The 16732-nt window shown below is 37.5% G+C and overlaps 1 protein-coding gene across 3 annotated transcripts in view; it reads right to left on the bottom strand.

Annotated features, from left to right (window-relative positions):
• The window catches only part of PAK1 (p21 (RAC1) activated kinase 1), a 145820-nt gene that overhangs the window by 17583 nt on the left and 111505 nt on the right, over positions 1-16732 (bottom strand). For all 3 annotated transcript variants that reach the window (XM_081282009.1, XM_081282008.1, XM_081282007.1), the window contains exons 6-10: positions 15253-15369; positions 12335-12509; positions 10102-10165; positions 5643-5691; positions 179-291 (exon numbers count right to left, since the gene is read on the bottom strand). In XM_081282009.1, the coding sequence (XP_081138135.1) occupies positions 179-291; positions 5643-5691; positions 10102-10165; positions 12335-12509; positions 15253-15369 (518 nt within the window). The remainder of the gene's footprint in view (positions 1-178; positions 292-5642; positions 5692-10101; positions 10166-12334; positions 12510-15252; positions 15370-16732) is intronic.

The following is a 16732-nucleotide window of genomic DNA, read 5'->3' as shown; positions in this document are numbered from 1 at the left end:
TCACCCAGAAGGATGTTCCAGCAATCAGAGATATCAAGCATTATGTGAGATGGGATTCGGAGAGCTCAGCACCACAATAAATACTTAAATGGAAGCAGTTCAGATGCTTTGTTGCCCTCTCCTCTAACCCATTGGTTCCAAAGTTCCCATTCTTTTGACAGGACCCACCACTCCATACCTATCCAAGTAGTTCACAATATTTGGATTCTTGTTTTCCCTCATAACCAGGATCTCATTGATAATCAGTTCTTTCTTCGGTTGCTGCTGAAGATTCATCTGTTTTATGGCAACCTGAAATCCAATATATTTGACGTGCAATTAGTCATTCAGCATTTACGGAGCACTTACTCAGTATCAAAACTTAAATACTAAGGAAACAAAGATGAATAAGATTCAGATACAGTCTGGGCCCTCAACTAATTCATAATTTATCAGACAAATGGTTTTCATCAACATCTTCAGGAAACTCATTGGAAATAAATATTTTCAAGCTCCACCCCAAACCTACTGAATCAGAAACTAAGCCATAGATGCCATTCTGTTATACATCAAAGTTTAATAATAAATGTAAAAAAAAATACTTTAAAATCACAAAATAAAAAAGATGCTATAAAAGAAGTTCAAGCAAAGAGCTACAGGAACACCAAATCTGGTGATGTACAGAAATTTCACATAGTGGGGAGGTTATTTTTTAAAATGTAATATGTAAAAATAAATGAGAGTTGACCAAATTAAGAAAAAAGGGAAAGATGCTGTGCACTGTGGTGCATGTTGACAGTCTCAGCAACTTGGGAGGCTAAGGCAGGAGGATTACAAGTACAAGGCTAGGTACAGTAACTTAGGGAGATCCTGTTTCAGAATAAAATTTTTTAAAAACTAAGGATATAGTTCAGTGATTGAGTGTCCCTGGGTTCAATTCCTAGTACTGAAGTGTAGGGCAGAAAGAAAAGAGGAATGAGATCCCTAATGTCTATGTATGAAAAAGATCTTGACAGTGTATTTGTATAAGTAAAACAAATTTCCACATAACACAAATATAAGGTATACTTCAGTTTCCCAGGCACTTTGCATCCATTTTTCTGTGTCTGATACTATATAAGGTATTCTGAAATTTGTTATTTTATTTAATCCTCAGAGACATCTGTATGTTAAGTATCACTAGCTCTTTAAACGATGAGGAAAATGTGATCATACAGGATATGTGACTTGCATGCACTATTCAATAGCAAAGTCGAGATTATAACTCCATATTTTATCTTTTAAAAACAAAATTTTTTTTAGTTGTTGATGGACCTTTATTTTATTTATTTATATGTGGTGCTGAGAATCGAACCCAGTGCCTCACACTTGCTAGGCAAGCGCTCTACCACTGAGCTACAATCCCAGCCCTCCATATTTTATCTTAATTTACTCTGTACATATAACCAGATTAATTTTACCTATCACACATTGGATAACTTCCCTGTTCAAAAACATAAATGGCTCCTTATTGCCTAGAACTATTCCTTAACCCAACACTGAGAATTTTCATGCTCTGACCCCTATCTTACTCCCACTGTATTCCTGCATACTCTCCATGTTCCCCCTGCCTTTGTTCAGGATCTCCTTTCCATCTGGAATATCCTGCATCAATTCCATACATTTGGAAAACACTTATGCTCTTTATCAGGCTGAAGAAAACCTCATTTTCAAACCAAATTATACTTTTCCCTTTTTTAAAGTCCCATATGATCGTAATTTTACCTGTCTTTTGGAACTTATGACATGCTACCTTGTATGAAGATTAGTTAAAATTGTGTATGTGTGTTTATGCATGTGTGCACATGCACACATGTACCTGTGTGTATCTAGAAGTTTGTGAACTTGACTGAAAGTCCAGAATCCCCAGTGCCAAGCATAGTGCTTGACACACAGACTTGGTGCTCAATGAATGTGAAAAGAGGGAAAGAGAATCCAGTGGGTAGAAAAGTACTTTGTCTTCAAACCATAAAAGTCAGCAATAGGTTACTACATCCCATATATATGCTTTAAGTTGTTTGCTAAGTATTCATTCCCCAGAGATGTCTTCCCTTTTTCCTGCTTAGCGGACAAGAACATGAGCATCTAATAGAACTACATTGTCTTTCCAGAGAAGCAAGAAATCTAAAGAAAGAATGATTCAAATTTTTATGGAAACAAACCCTATTACTTTTTCAAGTTAAACAGTTTGCTGCAGTTAATCCTTAAAAAAAATCATCCAATAAAAAGGATCCAATCAATCATTAAAAAGAAAAAAATGATCCTTTAAAACGTTTTGGCCACTTTCATTCCCTATCCCAAGTTAGAAAAAATCACTTTGGAGCGGGTTTCCAAATAGGTAAGGTATCTGGTTTTGCTGCAGCTTTCTGTAACAGCTAAGGATTAGGTTTTCCTGTCTGAAAAGCAACATGTTGATCTAAAAACATTTAGTAAATCCTTATAATTAGGACTGGTATCAGAAAGGTGCCCTTGGAGTTCCTCAGGCCTCAGAGAGGATGGGATGGTGCTTATGGACCTCACAGTGATCACTGCAGACAGCAGAAAGTGAGGGAGAGTAGGGAGAGGCTAATATGGACGCTGTAGCAGGACACCAAGAGTTCTTTCCATTTGCTACTGACTAACTATGGTCCAGGCTAAATGCCATTACCTAGTCAAACACTACCTATTCAGGCTAGCATAATTTGACTTGAATTCCAAAAACCAAAGCTTTAGGCTTAACTGTCATTTACTGACTTTGACCAATCACAAGTTCTCTCTTAGTCTCCCCATCAATACATTGAGGATAATCACCTCAACTCTGATTCCCCTCCTCTAAGGATTGTTTTGAGTTTTAGGTAAGAAAATGGCCAACATGTTACTCATTTAAGTAAAGGATTTAAGTGATAAAGGAAGATAACAATGAAAATAGTAGTCATAGTAATAATGGCAGCACTTGATAAGTACCTGGCATAGCAAGAATGAAACAGGAGCAGTAGTTACCAAAGCAACAACCAACCAACCTCCTCTCACTGCTACTGTTCATTGAATGGTTACCATGTGCAGGCTCTGTGCTAAGTATCTATTTATATTATTTTAGTAATACCTAACTACCCTACAAAGCAAAAACCATGATTTCCTTTTTCAGGAAAGAAATTATGCCTGAGACTTACAAGAAAATTGCCTAAATCATAATCAATGCTCTCAGCTCTATGAGACTCTAAAGGCTTTTCCAGTCTGATCTTTCTATTATATGCATTCACTTTAAAAACAGGTTTGAAATATAATTGTTTGATCTGTAATTGGAAGACTTCCCAGCACCAACATGCTAATCTTCCTATATGTGACAGAGTAGCTCTGCTTTTCCCAGCTGGATAACCTCCAATAACCACTCATTCAAAAAGACTAAGAGCATCCCTCTAGCTCCACTAAAGATCTATACTCCCTGTGGCAGGAAATAAGGCCTTCCTCATCACACTGCATTAGCCGACCTAATGGATTTGTTCCATTCATAGTTTTGTAACCACAAGGCAGGCATACAAAGAAGTCCAGTTTCTTTTTCCTATAGCCAGCTCCTCACACAGGCAGCTTCCAGGGCTTCTAGGAGTTCTCCTTGCCTCCCCAGCCCCATCACTTGCCTGTCTCCCATATCAAGGGCTATAATGCCTAAGAAACATGACATGAAGAGACCCTAGCATCTAATCTCAATTCTGTGGTGGCTTTGCAGCCCAAAATGCATAGAACTAGGAGTTAAAAGATTTTTTTTTACATTTTTTAGTTTTCGGCAGACACAACACCTTTGTTTGTACGTGGTGCTGAGGATCGAACCCGGGCCGCACGCATGCCAGGCGAGCGCGCTACCGCTTGAGCCACATCCCCAGCCCCAGGAGTTAAAAGATTATAATCCAGTCCTTGCTAATTGCTGTTAGCACAACCTATTAAAAAAAAGTTATTTACTCTTCTGGAACACTCCTCACCAATAAAAAGGTGATAACATCACCTATCTCATAGGGTTCTTTTTAGGATTGGTACAATCTTTTTAATTTTTTTTTCCATCTTGGCATCAAATTCACTGTCTTTAAAACTGGCATGCTAATACTTCCTTTCCTCACCACTATTTTACTTTAAGGCAGATTCTGTCAACTCCATAAGACTTATATATTTATACCATGGAAATTATGGTGTTTTACATTTACTTATGATCTTAATGTTGCAGTGCTTGCACAAGACTGAATCTTTCATATAGTTCTGAGCACAAGGTACAGCATAAAGCAAAAGCTCAGTAAATACTTTGTAGAATAAAGATAGTGGTTCTTAAATTTATGATGTATTTTCACAAACACTCCTTTACTGAATTCTTTCAACACTTTTGTCAAGTATATGTTATTGCACACTTTTTATAAATAAGTAAAATTCAGGCTCAGAGAGATCAAATGAATTTACCCAAAGTAATATAAATAGTTTAAGATAAGCATCTATGTCTTTGGATTCTCACCTCAAAGAACAATGAATATATCTTTATCTTTAATGGTGATTTTTAAAGTTGACTTACCCTAGATGGAGCTTTAACGCTTGCAAAAACCTAACAAGAGTTTAGTGAACTATGTGCTCCCCTATTAGACACTGCTTTTCCAGGATACCAGAATGTTTCAATCATCAAAATTATACACGTGGCCATGTACATATAGTATGTCAAAATATATACACTCTGCTGTCATGTATATCTAAAAAGAAAACATTTGATTAATGGAAAAAAATATACAAGTGTGTTTCTAGAAGCCTCACTCTGAGGAGGCCAACTCTACTTTCAGTGGAAGAGAAGGTGCCTCTCTCAATTTCTGGGTTCCAGCACTCTTTGGACTAAGAAATTCTCCCAGACTACCTGCCAACATTCCTGATCTTCAGCCAAAGACTAAACTATGAAGAAATCCCAAGAGCTCTATATTCCCTTCATATTGTTCTTCTGCTATAGATTATATCTTGGGTCAGTAAGTTTTAAGCAATAAGGTCCAGGTTCTCCTGGCTTAATGAAATGAGGACAAAGAGGTGCCTCCAGATAAATGAGGACTCTAGTATCCAGTCATATCCTGAGCACAGAGTAACAGCAGAACCACTAGATGAGGAGGCAATAGACATGGGCTAAAATCTCCTTTAATAGATTTCTCCCTCAAGCACCAAGTTTGTATAAGCAATTATCCACTAGGCAGTGCTACAAGAAAGCTTCTCAGGCAGGATCCAACCTCCTAACTACACTTATACCCCTTTTCTTTGTCCTTGAATACCACACTTGTAAGACATTCTCTCATTCAATCCATCACCAAATCCTATCAAATCTACCTGTAAATTATCCCTCAAATCCATCTACTTCTATCATTCTATACTATGCTATTAACTTACTCTAAACAATCATCTCTCACCTGGAAGTACCTCCTGACTCACCTGGTCCTCTCTTACCTTTTCCAACCTGTTCTCCATATTGTAACTGCAGAAAACTTCCAAAATATTTGTTTCCTCATGCTATTTGGTTCTAGTATGGTATAGATAGAAACTAGAAATGTCCTTATTGAGCTAAGAAAGGCTAAAAATTAAAAAAAAAAAAACATAAAAAAAACCCAGTAGAAACGAAAGAACTGGTGGTGTCTACTTACCTCCTGTCCTGTGGCAACATCCATTGCAGTGTACACAGTGCCAGAAGCACTGAACAGGTGGGGGAGAGAGAGAGAAAAATACAGATTTTCTAATAAAGTACCATTTGTTAAATGTAGCTCTATACACAATCTGGCAGTTTAAGTTAATAATAATTACAGCAAAAATAATCCCCTCCGCCCTGTTCCCAGCCCTCCCAATCCTCATATTTGACAGGCAATATGTGATTGTAAAGAGAACAGAGGCTCTACTGGTCAACTGACCTGAGTTTCAATCTAGAACTTCTACCTAATATTTACTAGCTATCCGATCTTGAGCAAGTTATGTAACTTCTCTGAGCTTCATTTTTCTCTTTCATAATATGAATATAAGAATTTAAATCAATTAGTTCACGTGACTAAAATAAAATATGATAGGTGTCAAGTACATAAGTTTCTTGCTCCTGTTTGCCTTCCTCTTCTTTACCACCCTTGGCAAGTTGCTATGTCTTGTGGCTTTAAACTCTTCATCTGTAAACAAGGACAGAATTAAATCTGTGATTTTTCAACTGGGAGTGAGGTGGGACAGGAAAGCCTCCTAGGGAGAATTTCAGAATGAGGCAGAGTAGATGGCTTATTTATATTTATCAAAAAAGTATATGGACTTGTGAGGTGTCAATAATGTTCTCTTTCTTTCCTGGGTCCCCCCCCCCCCAGCTGTCTCCTTCTCCCTCTCTACTACTGATTGAACCCAGGGCTCACACATGCTAGGGAGGTACTTTACCACTGAGTTATATCCCCAGCCCTTTAATTTTGAGACAGGTCTTACCAAGTTGTTGAGGCTGCCCTCAAATGTGCAGTCCTCCTGCCTCAGCCTCCCCAATAGCTGGGATTATAGGCATATACCACCATGCCCAGCTAGTAATGTTTTCTTTCTTAATCTGGATGTTGGTTACATGGGTATGTTCATTTTTTGAAAATTCATTGATTTGTTTACTTATGCATGTTATCTTCAATTAAAATTTACACCAAAAAACTATAAAACTTGAAAAACCACACTGAATATTCTAAAATAATCTTGAAGTACCCTTTCCACTGATGGTTTATGATATTATGACCCTTTGAAACTGTGCTTTTCAATCATTTTTCCTGCCAAGAGAACATCAATTTTTAGTTTTCATTTTTCACCATAAAATGATATTAAATATATTTGTTCAAATATACATATTCACAGAAAATTTGATATTTCTACCTCACCCCAAGATAAGAATAACCCCACTAGACACACATATGTACATGCATGTGTGTGTGTGTGTGTGTGTATATATATATGTACATATATATATATATATATATATATATATATATATATATATATACACACACACACACACACACACACACACACACACAAACAGGGTGGGGTAAGAGAAAGAAATGCTAGAAATAATGCTAGGAAAGTAATTGTGTTCATTTGAAAGAACTAAAACCCTCATTCTATGCCTATAAACACAAATCCTGCATATCTGTATGTGAGTAATTACAACATATATTTGTAGCTACGCATGCCATGTCAGATATACATGATGTAATTTGAAGACATTCTGAATTCTGATCTTTTATAAGAATGCATTCACTGAAGCCCTGAGGTTATACTTCCCAGAGAAATCAGGACACTTTTAAGTATGCCTTCCAGCTAGAAATTATGATCACCAGCTCCCTAATCACCACTCTTTAGTTGGGAGTCCCGCTATATAACTGGAAAACTGTGATCATAAGATATTGATTATCAAATGAGGAATGGCTTATTTGCACTGGCAGTTATTTCTTCACTGCTTTATCATCCAATCCCTGGCCATCCTCTGCCACAAAGTGGGTATCTATCTTCTTCCCATACCCCTCCTGATCCTATCAGATGTTCTTTTCTTTTCTTTTCTTTTCTTTCCTTCCTTCCTTCATTCCTTTTCTTTCTTTCTTTCTCTCTCTCTCTTTTTTCTTTCTTTCTTTCTTTCCTTTTTTTTTCATATGGAGAATTAAACCCAGGGGTGCTTTACCATTGAACTATTCCCAGTCCTTTTTATTTTTTATTTTAAGACAGAATCTTGCTAAGTTTCTGAGGGTCTCACTAAGTTGCTGAAGCTGGCCTTGAACTCGCAATCCTCCTGCATCAGTCCCCCAACTTGCTAGGATTATAGGCATATACCACTGCACCTGACCAGATGCACCATTCTTTTGTTTTTTTGATTTTTTGTTTTAGTTGTAGATGGACACAATTTTATTTATTTTTATGTGGGGTTGAGGATCGAACTCCGTGCCTTACCCATGCTAGGAGGGGTGCTCAACCACTGAGCCACAACCCCAGCCCCAGATGCACCATTCTTAAAGGACAAACATGCTCAAGTTTCAGGAGATTGGACTATGTTGCCATGTTTACAAAGTTCTAGAAAGCTACTAAGCTCACCAGTTAGTACATAATTATTTCTACCTTGAAATCATATTGAGTCATAAATTATTTCTCATATGTCAAGGCATATGAACACCAGGTTTGAAGCATAGTAAACTTCAGGTCTTACTGGGGGGGGGAAGAAAGCAAAAATTATTATAGCACAAATTCAACATACTGGGGTGGCATTTATATTTTTTTAAATTATGGTATGCAGAAACATTAGCATAGGTGCTTCATAAATATTTTCTTTTTGCCTTAGCTATAACAGATCTATCAAGTAAGCAGGAAAGAAAGTTTTGAATAGATCTCATACAGCTATTAAAAAGAAAAACTTTTTACAGATGTGAAAGTGAAAATCCATTAATCCACAATCCTTCAATTCCTTCTTCCTTTACAGACAAAGAAATTCAAATTCAGAGAAGGGATTTGATTTGTCCACACTTGTCCATGTACCTTTTTGCCTACACTCTTAAGGTCTCCGTTTAACTACCTAAAGGAAATGCCTTCTATATTACCCTGAAGCAAGCAAAATGATTTCTTCTCAACTTATACCAGTTCAGACTCACAAAAGCATATCTAGTAGGAAAAACAATGGGATCAGGAAAAAATATGTGAGATCCACTCAACCCTAAGTTGTCTTGAGGATTAAACCAAACATTATACGTAAATAACATATGTACCTTATAGAAATGACACATAATCATAACATTCCTACATTATGCAATTCTTCTCCTATTCTCAGAAGGAAAATTATAAGAAAGAATTTAAAACAGAAAATTTTCAATACTTCATTAGCAACAATGCTTCTGTTCCACTAACATTCAGAGCCTACAATAAGTCAGGTTTACGGGGTTTTTTCCTTAAATTTCAGCTCTTTTGGTAATATGCAGAAATCTCATTATTTTCATGCAGAGATGTAATTTTCCTAGAGTAATTTGCACGAATCTTAAGTGTAACACTTGATGATTTTTGTTCACTGCCAAGAGTTTCCTCTAAAGTTCCTTCATACTTCTTTCCCACTGTCCCTCCCTCAGAAGTAATCACTATTCTGACTTCCACTGCTATATAGTAGTTTTACCTGTTCTTGGATTTCATATAAATAAAGTCATACCAGATCTGACCTTTTATGTATTGCTTTTTGGGCTCAAAATAATAGCCAAATACTTTTTTAAAAAAAAAATTTAGTTTTTTTTAATATTTATTTATTTTTTTAGTTTTCAGCGGACACAACATCTTTCTTTGTATGTGGTGTTGAGGATCGAACCCAGGCCGCACGCATGCCAGGCGAGCGCGCGCTACCGCTTGAGCCAAATCCCCAGCCCAAAATTTTAGTTTTTGATGGACCTTTATTTTATTTATTTGTGGTGCTGAAAATTGAACCCAGTGCCTCACACATGCTAGGCAAGTGCTCTTCCACTGAGTCACAACCCTAGCCTCAATGGCCAAATACTTTAAAGGACTTAGCACAATATATTATAATTCTTTGTCTATCTCCTTCTATTGACCTGAGTTCCTTAAAGGCAGAGATTTCAGCACTGATGATGAGCTGTACTCATAAAGCCTAGCACATGAAAAGAACTCAGTTAAAATTTGCTGAGTTCAGGGCACTAAGGGCAGCATATAAGTTGCAGAAAAGGAACCCAGATGAAGAGTCATGGATTCTGACAGCCACCTAGAAAAACAGGTGCTACTACACTAGCAGAAAGATCTGTAGTTCTGGGTTTTTCATTTCATATTAGTGCTAATAGGTCTTGGCACCAAGTATAATTTAGGAAACTAATTTTGTGTTAAATAAAAATGGTTCTCTTACTCTCACTGCAGGGGAATTTTTTGCAATATGGTCAACGAATAGCACATCTCTCATCTTAAGCATAATTCTCAGTACCAAACCTGATGTCAGCCTGACATAACACCACCAGAGGGGGAGGTAAAGAAAGAAGAACAAAGTTCATGAGAGGCAAAACACAGCAGAATCTTATATGCTAACATACACAGTTTTAAGTCATTTCTCCAGGAAAAGAAAATGCCCCTACTAACCCTTGTCCAATCTTCTCAAACCGTGTATACTTCTTCTTAGGATCGCCCACACTCACTATGCTCCCTTTGAAAGAAACAGAGACCATGAATCATTTTTTTCCAGATCAAGACACAAAACAGACCCCATGTGCCCCTCAACCCCTGGAGTTGACAAGGATTAAAGAAGTGTCTCTAATTCCCAAAAAGCATACTAAGCAAGCTCATAGCTTTTCCTCAATGAAGCCCAACCCGAGGTTTCATCTCCTTGACTGCTTTTATTCATAGTCATCTATTCCATTTCTAAACTCCTAAGAGCCATTCATATTAATTTTTTAATTCATTTAATAAATGTTTATTCATGGTATGTACCAAGTCATAGGAATAAACAGATAAGGCACAGTTAAGAAAGTCTCTCAAGGAGCTCAATCTTATGGAAAAGATAGGCAAGTAAGCATAAAATGCCATAAAACATAATAATTGCTATGATAAATGCCAATGGGATATAGAAAGAGACACAAAAAAAGAGACTGGAAAGACTCCAGAAAGGTGCCATCTGGGCCAACTTTTACAGGATAAGCAGAAGGCCAGCCAGGGAGAGAAAGCTGAGAAGTTTAAAACAGGACACTTCAAGTGCAAAGACACAGTGGTATGAAAGAACTCAGTGGGTTTCACAACTTGAATTATAGAGGGGAACTAAGACCCACGGAAGGGAACCTCCTTCTCCAGGATCACACAGCAAACTGGTGTCAGAGATAAGATTAGGAGTTTGGTTTTTAGTCTCTGTCCACAGTATGCTTTTCCGTGTGTGTGTGTGTGTGTGTGTGTGTGTGTGTGTGTGTGTGTGTTTGGTTGGTTTAGGGAACAAGATCTATATAGGAGTAAAATAATGACTAGGTAAGTGGCTTTTACTTAATCATTTGATGAGGGCCCCAGGCGAGGGCAATTTTTAAGAGCAAAATTTGTTAAAAAGTCAAACAATTATCAGGAAGAAGTAAAGAGCTGCTTAACCAGAGCATTAGAAAGCAATGCCAGTTTGCAAACTTGGCCAAATAAGTCATACAAAAGCCTCTTTGGATGTAAGAAGGTACAGTGAATAAATCCAAGGCCCTTGTCAAATGATTTTTCCAAGTCAATAGATTAACCTAGTCCTTCCCTTAGTATAGTTCTGCCTTTTATGGAAACACAGAAACAGACTACCCTCATTTCTGACTGCTAAAATAAAGTGAAATGGAAGTGTCTACTCACAGAAAGAGGCAAGGAGCTCTATTCATAAGAATATAAGCTTGTGTTCCATTTTTGTTGTTGTTGTTGTTGTTTGTTTGGTTGGTACTGAGGTCTGAATCCAGGGGCACTTTACAACTGATCCACATTCCCAGCCCACCCCACTTTTTTTCCTGTGGTGCTGGGGATTGAACCCAAGGCCTTATGCATGTAAGGCAAGCACTCTACCAATTGAACTATATCCCTAGCCCTACCCCTTTTTATTTTTATTTTGAGACAGGATCTTGCTATATTTCTCAGGCTGGCCTCAAACTTGCTATCCTCCTGCCTCAGCCTCCCAAGTTGCCGGGATTACATATGCCACCGTGCCTAGTCTTACGTGCTTGTGTTCTAATCTCAGCCTTGCCACTTCCTAGGTGTGATTTGGGTCAGGATATTTGGCCTCTTTGGGACTAAAAAAACCTTAACTGTAAAAACAAGGACCATAATGCCTGTCTTCACAGGGTTAATATGAGAATTAAATGAAAATAAAAATCAAGATTTGATTCCATAGTACAGTTCACAAATGTTGGGCTTCTCTTCCTTTCTCTCCTGCAATCATGATGGCAGATCTGTCTTCTTCTAAGTCAATGATAAACATCTGTAATTAATCATAGCACGCTTTCCATCAAGTATAGGCAAGGTATCTATCTTTCTCAACACACTTTCCTACATTATTACTGGATAAAAGCTACTTATCTCCATGACATGCCTAGGGATAAGAGTTGCCTTGCCCTCAAAATGAGCTATCCACATTCTCTCCTATCACATCTCCATCCTAACATGGTATCCAATCAAAGCTAATGAGACAGGAAAGTGAGGTGGAAGGGCAGGGTGAAGACAAGCACAATCTGCAAGGTTATGACACCAAGTATAGCCAGCCAGTTACACTATCCTAACCTAGGATCAAGATCTTTTATAGTAATAGAATGCCATCTCTATGTTTGACCAGTCACAGACAAAAGGGAGGTTCAGAAAACTACAAAGTCCTTACGTAATTTCTCCAAGATTTCCTCATCAGACATTTTAGGCTTCTTCTTCTGCTTCTCAGTATTCCGAGTCAAAGCATCTGGCAAAGTGGTGTTGTTCTCAGTAGGTGAAATGGGAGATGTAGCCACATCCCGAGTTGGAGTAGTCGGAAGTGGTTCAATCACGGACCGTGTGTATACCTGCATTATTGGTGTAAAATTTGGGCAAAGCCAGCCTTTGTTAGCATAGGGAAACATCTTCCACATGAGCAGTTAGAATATCCACAGAACAAATTGCCCCAAATTCATTCTTTCTCATATTTCAAAATCTGTATTATTCTTCCTCTGTGCGTAGGCCCATCTGCTTGGGGTGAAATAGCCTTCCTTGCTCTCAATGTATATAACAGGGATTAGTGAGAGTTTCAGCACTGACAACACTTGAAAGGGCTATACAACACTCAGTAGAAATTATCTAGAGGAGATTCCATCATTAGATGGGAATCTTTCTCAGCTGTAATATGTTTTCCCAAGATGAAATGAAATCCTCTATTCCCATAGCACTCTGTACTGCTAATAACACTTAACATTTTCTGCCACTGTGTTACTCCCTCATTAGACTGAACCCTTACAGAGAAGGACTACTCTTGTTCTTCAAGAGGCAGTAGGGTGATTTAGAAAACAGACTCACGAACTTGACTACCTGGGCTTAAATCCCAACTCTTATTCTTATCATATGCATGTCTTTGGGCAAGCTACTTTTCTTTGTACTTGATTTCCCTCATCTGTAAAATGGTGATATGATGCCTATCTTACACCTTTGTTATAAAAATACATTGATGAGTGAAATGATTAGAAATATGCCCAGTAGAAATTAAGCACTTAAAATTTAGCTTCTGAAGATACTATTTCTTATTCATTCATTACTTAACAAACATTTACTGCAAATCTACTCTAAGCCTAATCTCATATAAAACACTGCCCATATACTCTCATTCTGGTAAAGGAGGTAAGAAAGTGACAGGAGAAACAGATAAAAGTAACATGAAATGAGAAACTGTACACTATTTCAAAAGAAACAATCCTAAATTACACTTCCTTTCCCAAGGAGTTGCTTCAAAGTATTTATCAGATTTTGTCATGAAAAATATCATAATTATCTTTTAGATAGTTTATCCTATGAGGACACAGAATGTATGTTACTTATTCTGAGTTCTTCTATCTAACCACTTACCTACCTAAGTAAGCATGAAGATAATGTTTGATGGAATTGATGAATAAATAAATGAGATCCTTCAGCTGGTCTGACTTCCTGACTACTCTAGCATAATGATTTCTCAGTTTCCTATTCTCGTATATGTAGACAAACTCTATTCCAGGCATTTACAACTATACTCCTTGTCCTATATCTCTGCTTCTCCTGATATGGCTCCTTGAGAGGAAAAAGAAAACAACAAAACAATAACAACAACAAGTAAAACCCTGACTTTTCCTTTTCTAATATTCTCCTTATCTGGATTTCAGCACACACAAAAATGCCACTGTGTTATGGTAGAAAACAACTGGGATTTGGGGTTAATTACCTGCTTTCAAATCCTGGCTCATTTGCTTACTAAGTAGTTGTGGATATATCAATTTATCTCCCCAAATCTCAGTTGCTTCTTCTATAAATTAGTAGTCAACAATACCTATTCAGAAAGGAATGCCATGAAATCAAATTTATCAATCCATTCCTTTATTCAATATTTACTGCACTTTGAAATCTGTCAAGAACTATGTTAAGCACTAAAAGTACATATATTTAGATTGCCTCTATTTCAGAAGAGTTCAAGGTATAGAGGGGAAAAATGTTTTAAATGAACATGCTTGTAAACCAATTAGCTCAATGTGACATATTCTGACAATTTTACTTTTTTTTTTCCTTGAAAAAAAGGAAAAAGACAGTTTATTGTTTTGCTAGCAAAAGAGAAACACAGGAGACTCCTGTCCCAAAGGGTGTGATTCCCCAACATTTACTTTTAAAGCCCATTTTTCCTTAAGGTGATTTTGTGACCTATAGACAGGTGATTCTGCAGATTCTGTTCACAAATTTCTCACTCTAAGTGGTCATCTAACCCCCTCAAATTTCTTCCACTATATTTCCTAAATTCATTCAACCAACTTCTGCCTGAACACTTTCTGAATGCTCTCTTTCAGAGAGCCTTTTGTTTTTGCATTACCAGAGAGCTTAAGTCCTAGATGTTTCTCTCCTTATGGAACTCTCATAATAAAAAGCCCAAACAAAGAAACATTTGTAGTCTATCATCTGATGGCAGGTCAGTGCTCAATGATGCTAAATCAAGTAAAATCCACAGGAACTAGACTGCAAAGTGAGGACACAGGGACTTTGACTATTCTGAGCTGCAAGAACCTCAAAGGAAGTTAAAAGACATCATTGCTAACATCCGGCATCAAAATGCACTCCTGATGTACAGTATATTAATAGCACTAATGTATTTATAAATTCTCTTGGGTCTGTCAGTATCATCAATGTTGATGTAAGAGGCTGAACACTGCACATTTAACAGAGAAGAAAAAGATCTGTGGCAAGACAATTTGTTACTTCCCAGGAGACTGGAATAATTTATTTTAGCTCTGAACTAAGTTACACCAATTCTATGTATCTTCCTGTGCTATCGGTGGAGAACAAACAGTATACCAAAGCTGGGTTGACATAAACACCAATTAAATAGGATATGGTGGGACTATCTGCAAACCAAAAATAAATATACCTTCTTGTCTTTAATCACATAAAAAATACTGTCAGAAAAGGTGTTAAATGATTTCACTATCTCCAAAATCTAAGGATCCCTACAAGAATATTAAACTTCTAGGTCTCAATACTAATCCACTCTTCCCCTTCTCATTCTGATAAATCAGAAAGTTGTTCAGGTCCCCACAGACTCACAGATTTTGTATGCTCTGGGCGTGGAGCAATCACTGGGGGTGGAGTAGCATCATCATCATCATCTTCATCTTCTGAAACTGGTGGCACTGCAGGGGTCTCGGACACAGTCTTCACATTCTATGTAGAGAAAAAAGGCCAAATTTACCTGGTTCCGTTTATATCAGGATTGCCAGTTCCCCAGAAGAAACCTCATCTGATACCACTTGTGAAATGTATATTGGCCTCTAAACTTTCCACATTTGCGTAGCCAGTCTCAGGTACTCAGTCAGCTTTTCTTTCTTAAGCCGTCACTTCTCTGAACAGACTTTTGTCCTCTCCTTTTTACCAACCTCCTGGACCCATTATGTCATAAGAAGCCCTTGCCTCAGTCTCAAGATACAGAACATCAGGATCGAATCCATAAACTGGATTCTATCTACTTCACTAAGCCTCTCACCTGCCCTGAGATGAACTTTACCAGTACCATAATTAGATCAGTTTTGGGGACTGAAGGTGTAGCTCTGTGGTAGAGCACTTGTCTAGCAAGTTCAAGGCTCTGAGTTCAATTCCCAGCACTGGAAAAACAATTTTTAAGAGGTTCTAGAGCCAGGTGGGGTGGCACACACCTGTAATCCCAGCAGCTCAGGAGGCTGTTAGAGGAGAATCACAAGTTCAAGACCAGTCTCAGCAACTTAGTGAGGCCTTAAGCAACTCAGCAAGACCCTGTCTATAAATACAAAAAGGGCTGAGGATGTGGCTCAGTGGTTAAGCACCTTTGGATTCAATCCCCAGTACAAAAAAAAAAAAAAAAAAGGACTAGATCTGCTTTAAATCTGTAGTAACTTGATTTTTCTTTGCAAACCATAACAGAACTAGAAGATTTTAGGTCAGATACAGGCAAAAGTAATATACTATTACTGTTTATCACACAGTCTCAAGAGACAAAGTGATTCCAAAACTAGTGATAAAAATTTTCTAGAATTAGAACCATTTAGGCAATAGGAACCCTTTAATATATACTGATATAATTCAAAAGTTTCACATATTTTCAGGGCATATACTTTGTACTCAGTAAGATACTGTGATGGACACCGTTGACATAAAAGTACAAGATAAAAAAGATGGTCCATGTCCATCTGGTATAAGAGACAGAAAGAGGATGAATTCCCCTTCTACCTACCACATGGGCTTCTGAGAAAGGAAACCCAAGAGTCAGGAAGACATGGGATAAATGGAAGAAATAAGGAATATTGGACTAGAGCTATATCTGTTATACTAAGGGAAATGGGAAATCTCATAGATTCTCACAGGACCTCCAGTATGGGGCATAATTTAAAATTTGACAGTTGCAGGACACATAACCAATTAACTGTGGTGACCACAGGCAATGTGGTCTATCTTCTTGGTCTGAAGTTTTATCACTTGAGCAATGTGAAGGAAGAAGAGTGTTATAAATTGAAGGCGGTGTAATTTTGAAAGGGAATATAAGTCACTTTCAGTT

Source organism: Spermophilus citellus, assembly GCF_964194105.1.
Source record: "Spermophilus citellus genome assembly, chromosome: 2".
Classification (NCBI taxonomy): domain Eukaryota; kingdom Metazoa; phylum Chordata; class Mammalia; order Rodentia; family Sciuridae; genus Spermophilus; species Spermophilus citellus.
This window is presented reverse-complemented; position numbering and strand designations above follow the sequence as displayed.